General features: G+C 35.3%; 1 protein-coding gene across 2 annotated transcripts in view; it reads left to right on the top strand.

Annotated features, from left to right (window-relative positions):
- The window catches only part of LOC150092957 (cartilage oligomeric matrix protein-like), a 92,423-nt gene that overhangs the window by 13,813 nt on the left and 62,070 nt on the right, over window positions 1-16,540 (top strand). For both annotated transcript variants that reach the window (XM_090413404.1, XM_090413405.1), the window contains exon 3: window positions 8,235-8,458. In XM_090413404.1, the coding sequence (XP_090269530.1) occupies window positions 8,235-8,458 (224 nt within the window). The remainder of the gene's footprint in view (window positions 1-8,234; window positions 8,459-16,540) is intronic.

Raw genomic sequence — 16,540 nt, 5'->3', positions numbered from 1 at the left:
GTTACTTTGATATGCAAATGCAGTTTCAAATCTGAAGGTACTTTAAGTTAAATATTTAATTTAGTACGCTTAATAGACACGTTAAAAAACTCCTAAAAAATAATATGTAAATACCTAAGGGAAAAGCAAGAAGATAAAATTGCTTTAAAAATAAGTAGAGTAAGAGTGATAAATAAACGTAGAAAGATATGATGGAAGAAGTGTATGTTGAATAAAAAGAGATGAGAAAAATCTAAGAATGTATAATCTATTAATTTTCGGCTGAAAGACTGTAATTAAGGAGGTAGCCTAGAGAGAAGTGTAATCTAGTGTAATGTCAGCTCTGCGGCATACCGCAATACATTAACGCTGATAATGTAGGGCGGGGAGAAGTGTTAGCTTGCATGTTTTTATGTCCGTAAAGGGAGAGGTGGAAACCATTAGTGATAAAGTAGTTAAATGATATGTCTATAGGTGGAGCACCTATCGCAGTTATCCACCACCTGTCGCAAAACACTGGAAGACAGCAAAAGGGAGTATTTAATCATTATCCCCCCCCCCCCATTCTCTTCCTCTACACCTTCAGCGGTGACGGCCAACACGATTTATGATGCAAACAATGACAACACATTGTCACTAGTGATCTGCCACCCAAAGTCCGGCATGCCTTTGGCTGCTTTAAGAATGTACCCAGCAGAGAGGATGTAATTAATTACTGCCTATTTTATTATCACTCACGTTCCTTCAGGTTAAATGAATTTTCTCCTTTGTTTCCAATGTGATGCTGTAATTAGAGAATACCTCTTGACAGGATTACATTGCAAATAGACTCAAAGCTTTAATTATAAACTGCGATACTATCTTTTTGTATTTCATTATGAATGTAGTAAATTTTATGTAAAGAAGGGACAATTTATTTTATGTAAAGGAGGGAGAATTTATAAACTGCATTTAAGATAAGTGAAATAAACTGTTGTCGGCAATTACCCCCATTGGTTGGCGTTGGAAATATTATCGTTGATATGCCAGCTTAGCTTTTCATTCTCTGCAATCCTAGGCAGATTTTAATATAATCTTTTTCTTTCGTTTCAGATGTGACCTTAATATCACAAAAGCAATTTGGAAACTTGCAAACACTGATGGAGTCTATAATGGACCCAGCCAATGAGGTAGTCTTAAAAGGACGCCAAACATTTTAAATATTAGTTATTTGGTGGTTAAACATTAAAAATGTTAAACCGGCACTAAACAAAACATTGTGCTAGCTTTCTGAATAATGGATAAATCATTTAGCAAAACTAGTAGTTGCAATCTGCATACTTGTAGTTATTATGCAGTCTATACCATGGAAAGTAGCTTACCCACAAAATGTTTGTCCCAGGAGGATCAGACCTTATTTCGGCTGAGTGATTTTAAGCAAAAAAAGAACAAAAAACACGTATATCTCCATGGGCCTAGTGACTAGCTTCAAACTTATACACTTATTGTGGTCCAGTTACATAGTCTAGTTCTCGCATGCGTTCTAGAAGTCAACATAGTTCCGTTGTTATTGGGGGTGATCGTGTTTAACTGCATTTTTTGGTTTAAAACCTTTTTCAACAGTTTGCAAACGAAGAGTAAGCTAACAACGACATTCTTTACAGTTTTTTTTTGTTTGTTTTTAATAAAGTGTTCCACTTTATTGACCCAAACCGATGAATTTTTATTCAATTGCATCAAGGGAAAACTGAACCATTCTAATGCCGTATCAGAACGGGAGGTTAATTACCAAGTTAAAAATTGCCGCATCAAGGCAGTAGAATGCAGTCTGAGAGGCAGATATTTTGAGCAACTATTACAATAAATCTATTGAAATTTATTTCTTAAAATAATTGATCTTCTTTAAAATATCTTAAATTGGAAAAACTTAAGAGTAAGTTTTAAGAGATGATATTAAAGCATTTTGTAACGTTTAATTCGAAAATAAAGATTTACCATTGCATGCCTGTTTCAGTTCGAAATCGGATCCATGTTGGTTTTTTTCTTGAATAAAATTTCCTTCTGTCATAGTCCGGTGCCAGCCTGGTTGGCCGAGTGGCTAGCGTATCCACTTTCCAGCTAAAAGGCTGCGGGTTCGAATCCCGCCGTGGGCATGGATGTTTGTGATTGTCTGGGAAAATACTAGTGGTGGTGGTGGACGGTAGATGGCGTTGGTGTAGTTGCGGTTCGTTGTAGTGGGTGGAGACAGAGAGTAGTAAAGTAGGTGCCCTCCCTCTATGAGTCTTTGGACTGCCTGAAGGTGTCAAATAAAAATAAAAAATATTTTGTTAAAAAAGCTATGACCTCAAAACTACAATAGCAGTTCTTTTCTCTCTCTCTCTCCCGGAAACTCGGATTTATCATCCCACATAAAAGCAAATCAGCCAGAGTACACACGCAATTCACAGACAAAAAAATATATATATTATTTTGGGGCGGTAGATAGCGTTATGTGTAAACTGATATGTGAGTTGCGTTAAGAAGGGCGTCCTTCTATGATGAGCCCTTGGACTCCTTGAAAGTGTCATGCATAATAATATAACTGGACATAAAGTAACGTATAACGAATATTTTCAATGGTTTAGTTAATATCAGTGCTACACAGGAATATGCTAACTTTACTCCGTTACTTACTATAACTACTTAAAATCAATATACGAAAATCGAACTCAACATTCAAGTTTTTCGGAAAAGTCAGTTAATGCAAATGTCTGATAGATAATCGCAGATTATTGTGGTAATAGGAGAAATGGTTCGAATAAGCGTCATAGAAGGTAATTTTACGAAACCTGTTTATTTATTGACTTAATCATGAACATAAGGAAGTTCACAAATAAAAATACATTTTTCATGACAGTTTTTAAATTGCAAATATCATCTAGAAGCACTGAATTCATCCTCAACCCTAAGGGTATTGAGTAACTGATTTTCGGAACTATTTAAAGTGGACTGTTGCGTCGGGTAAGTTGTGCTTTCGGTTCGTTTTTCTTTGAACCCTACGTAGCTTGCACAAGTGTGAGTACATCTGATAATCACTTTCCCTCTGAAGAGGGTTCAAATAAGCAAATTCCATGCAATATTCTTCACAATATCTCTCGCGTTTTGTACTCCTGTTTTATAGTCACCTACAAGGTGACTATAAAATTCCATGTGGAATCCTTTGACAGGATTCCACATGGAATTCTAATCAGTAAATTGCAGCATATGGGAATGGACATAGGGTTGGTGAGATGGATAGGAGGATGGTTGACGGAGAGATATCAGAGAGTGGTTTACTCGGGAGTAGAGTCCACAAGACGGCCTGTGACTAGTGGTGTGCCACAAGGATCTGTTCTTGGACCACTGCTGTTTAATTTGTTCATAAATGATATAGGAAATGATCTGAGAGGAACAGTTCATTTGTTTGCGGATGATGCGAAGTTGGGTAGGGCAATAGTGAATGCAGATGACGTCAAAATTTTGCAGGATGATTTGGATAGATTGGAGGTCTGGGCTAAGGAGAATGGATGTCAGTTTAATGTGACAAAATGTAAGGTTATGCATTTTGGGGTGAAAAGATTGGCGGCAGTTTACTACATTGGTGGAACCGTGCTCCAGGAAATTGATGAGGCACGAGATTTAGGAGTGTTGGTAGATAAGGAATTGAAATTTAGGGGACACATTGCAAAAGTGGCCAAAACAGCTCATCAAATCACTTGGTTGCTGAAGAATACGTTGACAAGCAGGTTATTGTTCCTCTGTATCGAGCCTTGATAAGACCCCATCTCGACTACTGTGCTCAGATTTGGTCACCTAGGTTTCTTCTTGATGGGGAGGAGGTGGAGAGGATACAGAGGCGAGTGACCAAGATGATAGCAGGTCTGTGGAATGAACCGTATGAGAACAGGTTGAGGATTTGTGGGTTGCAAAAATTGGTGATAGGCGGAGGAGGGGAGATATGATTGAGACATTCAAATTACTGAAGGGTTTCTATAAAATTAATTCAGAAGATATTTTTGAGAACAGGGCTGGTTGTGGGAGAACTAGGGGACATCCATGGAAACTGGGCAAAAGTGTGGTTAGTAAAGGTGTTAGAGCTGGGTTCTTTACTTTTAGAGTAGTGAATGAGTGGAATGCGCTCCCTGAGTCTGTGGTGGATGCTGTGACAGTGAATGAGTTTAAGGCGAGGTATGATAGATACTGTATGAATGTCAAATAGTTGTGATGAATATGATTTGGGGCCTCCCTCGATGAGTCCAATGACTCCCTGGAGTTTCCCGTAATAATAGTAATAATAATAATACAAGCTCTACATTTCGTTCACGTCTTCCATATTTTGTTCAGTAATCTTGCCATGGATCTTTTCTGTACTTGAAGTAATTTTCTGAGAAATCTGTGTATAGCTATTACTAGAGAAACTTGATAGCACCCAGTTCAGATTGTAGACGAAAGCTGTTCAACAACTTAAAGAAGGACGTCATCTGTGTTTGTACGCGTCTCTTTTAGGGTTAATAAATTCGACAGATGACATTTTGTGTCCTCTAAATCACTAATGAACACACACGCACACGCACACGCACGAATTTCCTTTTTAAAGGCGGCACTTTTAAGCCCGCATCTGCATCAAGAAGTCGTAAACCGCCTAAAGATAATGAAGCATTACTGTATCCATTTTTCCATGAAAATTTCACCAAAAAAAAAAAAAAAGGTGTTAACACATTTGATGGTGTTAGTAAGCCAAGGTTTATATACGCGTAAATTTTATCCATTTGGTCGCAGCTGATCTGACAGATACATGCAAATTGTTTATATAAATATTCTTACACATATCCAGTGTATAGCGTGGAGGTCCTGAGTAGCTGTGCATTCATATGTTACGAGAGATATTCCACACTGTTTATGCAGTCAGTTTTGGTTTAACACGTGTTATGTAAAGATTTGTGATATTTCATAGCAAATTGTATCTGAGAGATACCACGACCTTCGATGTCAGTATAGTATTAGTTTAGTTTTTTTTTTTTTTTTCTTTGTTTCTTTGTTCAATAATTTCTAGATCGTAACTGAAAATAAATAAACCATCGTGTATTATATTTGCAGTGTTTTTTTTTTTTTTTTAAGTTTTATGGCATTTTAGCACATAATAGTAATGAATGTATCTCTCAGATACACGCGACCTACGCTGCAATTTTTTTAAGTTCGACCTCCGCAGGGTTAAGGTGCTGAAAAATAGTTACAAATATTTTCTTATGGTACAAAAGAATTATGATTCCAGAATACCGTTGTGTATATATAATATTGGTATTCTAAAATCATTTCTGATAATTATTTCAATCAGTGGTCTTCATCAAAATGAATAATACATTTATTTTAGATTATTTATTATATCGGAATTTTCCGTATTTTATATTAGTTAGGCGAAGAGCAGAGACAACTTTAAAATAACCCTGTCTGCTACACTTTATATTATATTTAAGTATAATTTATTGCCCGTTGGCACCACCTGTTAAGATTTTTTTCCGAAATGTAATGAAGTCAATAGGAAATTTGGCAACACGTTTTTCCTCTGTGCTGTTATTAGTTTTAACGGATCCATTAAAATCGCCAGCTGCCTTTAATGGATCCTTTAGTCCCACTCTGTTCTTCTAGCTTTCTATATAGTGGGTCTAATCAGAGTTTGCTTCTTTTTTTTTTAATCTGCAGTTTTTAGTTTCAAAATGGCACGAACAAAGGAAGCCATCTGTGTGTTGATATTTTTACGCGATCCCTTTTAGGGTTAATGCGTTCTGCAGATGACAACGCCTAAAAAAAATAAAAATAATAAAAAAAACTAATCCTTTTCTTCGAATTGCTTATTTTGTTACAGGAAAATACTATATCTTGGGAGCCATTGAATATTTTGCAAACAACAGCCTGCAAATTGTGAAAACATTGGAATTGTCCATTGATATGGTTCAAGAAATAATAACTTCGATTTTGCCTACAGGTTTCGAATTCTATTAAGAATAAAACGAATGTTCTCCTCTCCTTATCGCTAACATCTGTAGAGCCTTCATAATGGAAAGAAATCCTTCTCTTTTTTTTTTTTTTGTTGTTGACTGTGCAAAAACACTACATCTGTAGTTTCTTCTGATTAAATGTCACTGGAGACGTCCAGTCTATGATTGTAAGCTCGAATAACAGTGAGTATGTCTGTCTGTCTGTAAAAGAGATCAATACGCATCTGTATTTGATCGTTTCTTTTGCTTGTAGTGAAAAAGTAAACTCAAAAATCACCATATATTTATTTACAGTCTTATACCGAGAACACAATGCATGATACATTTCATATAATTATTATTCAATATATTGTGTAAAAAAAATTCATTGTGAAAAGACCCATGTATAGGTTGGCAGTGGATGATAAGGTTATCCTTGAAACTTCCATTTAAAAAACCAAATCGAACATGCACTTGAAGTCGAAGCTTGATATAGCACAATAATAGCAGTTTATTTTGAAGAACTGGTATGTGAGCTGAGCGTGCTCTACATTTCTCATCCCCAAAATTATTTTCATTCGGATTATTTTAGTTGATGAATATTTCATTTTATGCTTAAACCCGTCTCGGAATTTTCGTTCCGAACTGGCGATGCAAAATGTTGCTAAAAATTACTCTCCACGCCTTGCGCATCTGAAAAATTAAAAATCGATACCTCACAGAAATAGGACATGGCACATGCACCAGGCCTTTCGAGTACTGGCTTACTTATTGCACAACAGTGGCGCAGACATTTGTCAATCGTGCACCCCAGAACGATTTTGCTATTAGTTAGCCAATTAAAATTTTCTCTTCGTGTTTTGTATTAAAAAGTGCCAATTATCGAGTTAAATTGTTTCAATTCGTATGATTTTGCGTATTCGAATGATCTTTTAAGTGATGTATGTATGCAATATATATATATATATATATATATATATTAAATAAATTTCAATTCAGCAAGATGATTTTTAGTATTGTGCGTCAAGAATTGTTTCATACCATCTATAGAAATTTCCCAAAGATTATTAGCAATGATGAATCAAGCATGTACAAATCTGACATTCAATAAATGCATAGTTTCGAATTTGCGAATTTGCTTAAGGCAAAAAAAACAACGAGAGACAATACAAAAATTCTTTTAATAGCAATATCAAATTCCAACTCACACATCTAGACTTAGAAATATTTTTCTGAATGAGAAGGAGGGGATATATCACACCTGTAATCTGTGTGTGTGTGTGTGTGTGTGTGTGCGTGTGCGTGCGTGCGTGAGAGAGAGAGAGAGAGAGAGAGAGAGGGAGGGTTTTTGTTGTGTCAGCAAAAACCTTTACACACACGGGTCTTAACACCCGTCTGTATAAGAAAAGTCCAACATCCTTCTCCGGCGATTTTCTTATTGACTGTTCTTTAAATTGGTAGTATAACGTTTGGTATAGTTTCAAGGGCCATGTGCCAGAAAGAATGGGGGAAGAATCACAGAAAAAACTGTGAAAGTCGCTGACTTGTAAAGGATACCAGAATAAAAGTGCTTAAAAATGATTATCATCCGCTTCCGGTACAAAATAACTGTAGCACAAACAAAATTCTGCAGAAAATGAATGAACTACATGAGTTCTGGTTCCTCCATATCTCAACCTTCAGTCTATAAACCGCACGATGTGGAATGTCTGTATCATATGGTGGATCCACTGCTATCACTGAAGGGATAAAATGCTACTAAGTACATGAGTAATATTTAAAATTACACACATCATACATTATTATATTTTTGTAATAAAGGGCGATGGCTGCTTTTAAGATAATTATACTCCTAGCCATCAGTGAAATCTGTCAATAGTTCGATGAATAGAATCGTAATATTAGCCATCTTCTCTGTCCATCGAAGCAGCAGCTTCAGGCTGTTCTAGGCCTTTAAAAAGGAAGTATATCCTTGTCACGTTGAAAACGTTATACAGGTTCCTAAAGGTTTTAAGATAATAAGATGGGATTTATAATTTTCTGGCTATACATATCACGAAAATTAGAATACACATAAGGATTATGTTTTCTAATTTTCGTATCCATATAATTATTTATACAGATCTTTTTTCACCATTAGGAAAAATTTACAAATATAAAAATATCTAAAAAAATCTTATTTAATTTTAACTCAAGTTTCGAAATTTTTCGTGATTGCATATCATTAAACTGCTTTTATTTAGTTTCTCTCTCCATCTCTCTAACAACACTTATTTTGTTCAGTTTCAGTTATCTTAACACTTCACGGGCCTAGAAAAGAATCGAACCTGTACATTACTACAGGAAAAAAATTATTGGAGAATCATTTGCTAATGTACATTGTACCCAAGGCTGAACAGTTGACTAACATGCAGGTTTTTATGAATTGCACCCTACTGGAAAATATTCCCATGCAGCCATTCCTTCGTCAAAGAGTGCGAATGCCTCTTGGAACCGAAGTGCAGGTGGTGAGTAAATTTTTCTCTCTTTCTCTGTTTTTAATTTAGTAATGTGCACATTATTTATTTATGAGCATATATTCTAAATAAACAAAATATACATCTCATAAGTGAAATACATAATGCTTTCCAAAACGATTGTTTACTGCATATTCGATGTTTTTCCCCACATTGAGAAACACTGCTTTAGACATTACTGAATATTGTTATTTATTTTCATAGCGCTTTAAACATTAAGGTTTTATTAACTTGGTATTGGTATGAAATCTTAGCAAGTAATCCAAGTAAAGTATTATTAACATCTTAAAGCAGATGAAGATGAGTGCATTTATTGAAAACTTGCTTTGAAGGTCATCTTGGATGCAAAAACATTTAGAATTTCGCTTCGGTTGAAAGTGGAGCCTTATCGCAGAAGATATCGGGATTATTTACTCTCAAAATTTTTAAGTTCCTTTTCTGTGTCAAATCCGTTTAACTCACACATGATATAAACGAATTATGAATATAACAAAATCGTTATAACAAAAAGGGCAACAAACAATATCACAAATGAACGTTAGGTTAGTTTAGATTTATTTGAACCTTGTAGTAGTAAAGGACAAAAATAATTTGTTCAAAATGAAACCTAAGACGGACATTTCAACTTAATTTTATGATGTGTTTAAAGCTTAAAAAAAAATTAAAAATATTGACATGTATTTGCCACGTACGTTTTTCCATTTTCGAAGAACAACAACAAAAAAACTCATTATAGGAATTGGTGATGCAGTTAATGGTGAAGTGGGCGAGCTGAAGTAATTCAAGCCTGCACAACAGCCACAAATTAAGCAATGTCAACGTTTAATGTGTAGCATTAAGCGTAAATATATATTAAGTTATCTGACACTTAATCTGTGTTTAATGTGACTGTCATTACAGACAGAGAAAAAAAGTGAAAGGCACAAATAAGTCATACATTTTGTTAATTGGATAACTTTGGAACCCGTAAAAATTATGACGTTCAATACTATTGGCATTCGAGATGTTACTCGATTTGTTCTGAAATCGCTTGCTTTATTCAAGTCATTGAAGGGACGCTATAAACGAACCGCATTACAAATACCTGGCAAGTTAATGACCAACTCGAGAAGAGTTTCAGACATCCACCGAAACTGTAGGAAGTTTCAAAAAAGTAATGGAACCTGGATGTAAATGAAATGAACTTAAGAAATCTTCTAGAAGCGTCCGTTCCTCGGTGAAATACGACTACCTTAAGATGCGTGGTGCCTCTAATGGACTCTTTCAACAAAAGACATGGTGGCAAAAGCGTGCGGAGCTTTTTGTCTCGAGGCCCCATCGCGAACTGCTGTGCACGCGTTTAACTACAAGTTGTTAAATTCACCTATTACACCAGTTAAATAATGGCACGTGATAAAAAAAAGTTTTAATTATAATAAAAAAGTATAAAAATCCTTCAGGCGAATATTAAAAGGAGGCGGTTTAAAATTTTATTCTGAATATAGTGAGGGACCATCTTGGTATCTGTGCCGGATGTATGTTTATACTTGAACAGTATGAACCTAGAGGAGCTAGTTACACTTATAAAAAATAGTTTTAGGTTTTAAAAAAGATATTTATTTAAGGTGCATGTGAATGATGATTCATTTGTCCTGCACTTGCTTCAGATTCATTTGGAATTGTGTGGGTGGGGTGGGGGGGATAATCTTCACTGGGATAATAATCACATCGAAAATCACATATGCGCATTACCAGAATTTTTGTCCTGTACAGACAGATTGCACGGTTGAAAACGTAAGTTAATCAGTCCACAATTGATAAGAATAAAGCTTTAATATCACTGTAATGTTAACGTTATCTTTACTAGGTAGAAGCCTTCTAGATAGTATCGGAATCAGGGTTCCAGTGGGACTTTTTGCTGTTTGATGAATCAACAAATACACAAATAAATTGCAAAGCTCCGAGTTGATTGAAATACTCTAAAAAAAGAATTTTCAAAGTTCCTGAACATTGTTCCTCATCTCAAGAAAAATAGTATTTCACTAACTGTAATTAGCGAAAAAAAGCACTTTTGTAATAGATTCCGATTGGGATTGTGTATTCTGGTGCAATCATCAATAGCCTGGCTACGAGAACGATGACATATTCTATGTTTAACCTTGAGTTTCATATTACTAAAGAGAAGTTTAATTTCTGAATGATATAATCACGTAATCACAAGAAAGATATTTATTTAACCAAATATTTCGGTCTGGAAATAGCAGACCATCGTCGGTGGTATTACAAGAACAGTTTAAAAAATATACAAGCTAGAATACTAACAATAGATCGTTGAAATTAGAACATGCCGCGTGATGTTATATCACTAAGTATGAAACGAAATATTTTGAAGTAGAAACATGATTGAATTTGCTATTAAAAAAAAAAAAATAATAATAATAATAATAATGAGTAATCTTGATTAGGCTTTCCCAGATTTTTGATATAGATATGCAGTCATTACGATTCAGGTTGGGATGATGGAGCAAGGCCTCCACGCTTTCCTTGAACAAACGTTCGAACCTGTAACGGGATCTATGTAAGAGGCGCGTCTTGGACCAAAGGATGCTGTGGTCAGTTTCAATCCCGTGTTGAGCCAAACCAGACTTTTCAGGTTTATTGTGAAGAATGGATGATTGATGTTCTTGGATTCTTTTTTCAAGAGAACGTCCAGTCTGTCCAAAGTAAGAGAGATCACAGTTGCAAGGAATTTGATAAACTCCAGGAAGAGATAAAGTTGAGCGTTTGTCTTTAGGAGAAGGAAAATGAGAAGACAATTTGTTAATAGGAGAATACGTAGCTGTTAAATCATATTTCTTCAAAATTCTTGCGATAGGTTCTGAAATACCGGAGATATAAGGAATAGGTACTCGACGTATTGAATCTTTGTTGTTTTGTGGAGGATTATAAGATGTAAGAAGACGTTGAATACTTTTTTCAGAAAAGCCATTGAGTTTCATGTGTTGCTGGATAGTAGAAAGTAAAAATCATGTTTCTACTTCAAAATATTTCGTTTCATACTTAGTGATATAACATCACGCGGCATGTTCTAATTTCAACGATCTATTGTTAGTATTCTAGCTTGTATATTTTTTAAACTGTTCTTGTAATACCACCGACGATGGTCTGCTATTTCCAGACCGAAATATTTGGTTAAATAAATATCTTTCTTGTGATTACGTGATTACATCATTCAGTCTTATGTCGCAAGTATCCTTAAAACAACAGTTTAATTTCTACTCTAATGAAGAAAAAAAAAGGTGAACGAATGTAATTGGTGGAACTCTCTTTTCCAAAGTATAGCATATTTTAAGCTCGAGTTGTTTTAGTATTAATGTCTACCTAGCTAAATCCAGGACGCGAGTTGCATGCATTTACTGGCCAGATTGGTTTAGCAAAATAATAGTAAAACCTTTCTATCTTCATCCAACTGTGTATGTGTATTTTAATTTTAATTAATTAGCGAATTAGCCAATCGTATATAGAAATGGTATAGTTTTCTTTTCTTTTCGTTCTTTCATTTCGCCAAACGATCAAATCGGCCGAAGAACACGCGCAGATAACAGACAATATCCAATCTCATATTAGCATGCTTAGTTGTGGCTTTCGCCGAGAGTCCAATCAAACTGAAACTACATAAGTAATTATTTGAATGGATGATTGCGAAGTATTCAGCAGAATCGTCCGCTTCCTTGGACGCAACCACAGCATATGCGTTCCTATGTGGGCATATACTACCACTCTTCGTTTCTTTGCTGTCAAATGCATGTTCTCAGGCCGGCTTGTTTGTTTGTATCATAGCAGGACAAATCGAAGTTGCTGAGAGAAACAAGGGGTCGTTTCTTTGAATGTCTTCCACGTAAATAATAGGCGAGCCACCCAGTGACCACACACACACACACACACACACACACACACACACACACACACACACACACACACACACACACACACACACACACACACACACACATTTACAGGCATTGTACATTCGCCTAATAGTTGCTTTTTAATGAAGACGTTTCAGCATCTGTCTAAGACTGGTTAAATTAGTCTTGCTAGTAAACTCACTAAAATTCATCGAATCCTACACAAGATTTGAATCCAGTTTCTTTCTCACCAAATAAAGTTTATGATTAAAGTTTATTCTTCAATAAACAAGAGAAGTTGTCATTTATTTTAGCGCTTCTTTTAATGCACTGAACTTTAATATGTTTCTTAAAAGTGGTTTTATGAATTTCACTTCTCTTTGCTGATAGATGTTCAGAGAGAGAGAGAGACTAAACTTTAGCGGCCAAACCCTCGACTATTGGCACAGATAATTTTTCTGGAGATAAAAAAAAAGCCGGATGCCCGCAGCGGGCGATCTAATAATGTTCTCCAGAATTGCCCCAAGTTCCGGCTGCGCCTGATGGTGTAATGATATTCACATGTGCCTTGCGCGTTGCATCCTCCTACATTATTGCGTAACATGTCAACAGGACTGACATCGCAGATGGTAAGGATCGCGCTTTTTTTCTTCTTTCTACTCCTCTGTTGTCTAAGTTGTCATTTAACTGGCATACTGGCACACTATTCCATTACAGCATATGCGTTCCCACGTTTTATGGCACTCCAACGTCGCGAGATATAAGATGGGCGACATTATTATGTAATATTTGGGACACTCAAACACACACACACACACATCCCTATAAAAGCAACTTTTTTTTTTCGTTTTGAAACACGTCTTCAGAGTTTTCAAAGAGTGATTTTAATGAAATTTCCTGTCCACTATAAAAATGCGTTTGCTCTAAAATAACCTCGAAGTAAGATACCGTAAAAGTAATTTCCACTCTATCAAAAAGTAGAAATAAGAAGTTACGAATACCAACATAACATCCAATGGAAGAAGCAAAATTAAACATTTATTTTTATTTTTTCCTGAGTCGTTAAAAATCAAATCATGATGGTGTCAACGGTAATCCAAATGTTAACTCATTTGGAACTCTTACCAATTGTATTACTTCAGTTGATAACAGGCTGGTAGTAACCGCATAAGCCTTTTTGCGATGGTATACAATCTTTATGAATTGTTTACCATCTACATAGATAGCATGTGGATCTAATTATGTCATTTACTTGTTCCTACTCCATCTCAGGCTTAGGCTATAAAACCATTTTTAAAATTTTTTTTTCTCTCGGCTTATTTTCTTATTTTGTCAGACATTCCATTTAACATTGAATCCCCATCGGGAATCAACGGCATTTAAGAAAGCAGTTTTTCTTGTAATTTAAAATGCAAATATAACTTTCTTGGTTTGAAGCGTTCATGATGGAAAGTGCCGCAGAGAAAAAACACGCACTTTCCTGTTTTTATGTTATAGAAGTAGTTGCAACTCGTTTATTCATGTTTCGAGAGTATGTACAACCATAGGGCTTTAACAGGAGATGAGAATTTGCATTTTCATTAAGGCTCTGAGAATTTGCATGAGAATTAAGATGAGAATTTGTATTTTCATTCTCAATCATTCAGATTGAGAGCATTTGTTTAAGACAAAATGTCATATCAAACGTGGGTGGACAGACAGAATTATTTTACTCTGTCTAACCACTTACATTACTTGTAATGTAGGTGGCCTTTCTACGAGTACTAGTGTAGGTTTTAAACTTAACTTCTGCGGGTGGCAATGCAGTTAAAAATAAATTCAAGAATTCTATTTGAGAAATGGCTTTTTTTTTTCGCAACTCACTTCATGATTGGAAAGATAAATCCTATTAGCTTTCCAATCTATCTTTTTTAATTCCTACTGTCCATAACTATCGCTGATGCCGTATCCAAAAAATAAGTCTTGCAAGCTTGAGAAGAAGAGGTGAATAGAGTGGATCACAGAACAGACGTCATCATGAATGATTTGTCTGATTTCTAAGGTTAACATAACATCGAAGCTTACAAGAATTCTTAGACTGTTCTTAAATCGACTCGACTGATAAATATTTTTCTCTCTCTTGTAGCTAATACAAGTAACGATTTGAAATAATCTTTCTCCATCCTTCGCATTATCTAGATCGTTTTTTATTCTCTGGATATTCTACCAGAGCCTGTATAATCATTTTGTGCACTGAATTTCATCTGGAAATCTTCATTGATAAGCCTTGACCGGGTTAAAATAAATTTCTAAAGAATCCATGCGAGGTCACGAATGAGTAAATAAAATGAAATATATTTAAAAAAAAAATTACAGACAAATCATTCACTTCATATAAATGTTGAATCAACTAAAAACTAATTGAAGTTTAATCGAGATAACCTAATTTAAATAATTATTTAATTGTTTATTAAATTAAATTAAATTATTTAATTTAATTTTTAATTCTTTGATTTTATTTCCAATTATCTAGATAACTATAAATTAAATGTTATTAATTAATTACGGATTTAAAGCGATGAATGTAACTTTTATATGATATAAACTGGAAGATTCCATAAAAACGCCAATAATCCAAACCGGAACATAAAAAATAAAAACTCACAATTATAAAATAAATAAACATTTAGAAAAAACGTAAAAGATACAATAATAATAATAATGAAATATAATCCAGACTTTTATGGTTGCTCACAGAATGGCATAAAATGTGGCGAGAGCGCCTCTCACCAACAAATATGTAAATGAGCAAAATTGGCATGTTTATAGTGAGCAAAGGTGCAACGTCTCGTACAAACCAATAAATGATTTGCCACAGCTGGCACATTAAAACAACATGGAGATTGCAAAACAGTATCAATAGATGACGATGCATCTTACTTCAGTTTCTGGAATCCCATAACATTTCAGAACTGAAGGTCCAGTAGACATTTTTTTCTCACCAAAGATCATCGTTCTAAACAACTACCATGGTGTCTGAAACACATCAGGGAAACGCCATAGAAGTGGGCAGAGTATATTTGTCCTATGAGTCGCAGTTCCTGCTATATCAAACAGATGGGCGGCTTTGGATATATTGTGACAGATGACACGACATCATGACAGATCCACCAGATGGTATAATAGCATTAGGTGAGCAGGTTTTGGTAGTTAGAATTAGGATCCCCCTATAGAATATTGACCAACATATGACTGGTGAGGCCTGTCAACGTCTCGTAGTCGAACACGTTTACCATCCCATTTTGCAACTGAATGAAGACGGAATCTTCCAGGATATGCGTCATATCACACACACACACACACACACACACACACACACACACACACACACACACACACACACACACACACACACACACACACACACACACACACACACACACACACACACACACACACACACACACACACACTCGGTGTAAGGAAATGCTTCTAGGAACACAAGATGACATCAGTTATCTTGAAAGCTAGATGAATTCGCACAATTTGTCTGTCTTTTTCGAACTGAATCAGACACATGTGTGATGAAATCAAACATGTTGACACTGCTCTCTCATCCATTAAGGAATTATCGAGCGCCTTGCTGATAGCATAACTACAAACCCACAACGACGTCATTAAAGATCTTGTGAAATCAGTGCCATGTCAGATGCAAGCCATTATCCATGCGCAAATTATATTCTACTGTGTTTCATGTTTCTGAATTTCCAAAAAAGGCTGTGTACAACCGATATTAAAAAAATATTACTTTTATCTGATGAATTCTCCACTTTTTCGGATTCTCTCAGCAGTCACTTTTACCAGTACACTTGCAAACCAAATCATGACCTCTCATTACCACATTTTACCTGGGATACTGCAAAAATTATTTGAAAATACTGATTTAAAGTGACATTGCAACAGAAGTAGGCAGTGTTTTTATTTATTTATTTATTTATTTTGGGTGCGTCAGTCCGAAAATTGGTTGTAGTACAATGCTACTTTACTAGGGAATAATAATTATAGAATGAGCTCTTCATTTCCATATGAGACCGGGGTTTGCCAATCACCATTGATTGACAATCCGAAAATTGGGCTTTACCACTGAAGCTTTATATAAGGGCTTTACGACAAGCCCTTATATAAAGGTCTTTCTCATCATATACGG

Source organism: Typopeltis vanoorti, chromosome 24 (assembly GCF_054136105.1).
Source record: "Typopeltis vanoorti isolate ZY-2024b chromosome 24, IOZ_Tvanoo_1.0, whole genome shotgun sequence".
NCBI classification, from domain to species: Eukaryota; Metazoa; Arthropoda; class Arachnida; order Uropygi; family Thelyphonidae; genus Typopeltis; species Typopeltis vanoorti.
This window is presented reverse-complemented; position numbering and strand designations above follow the sequence as displayed.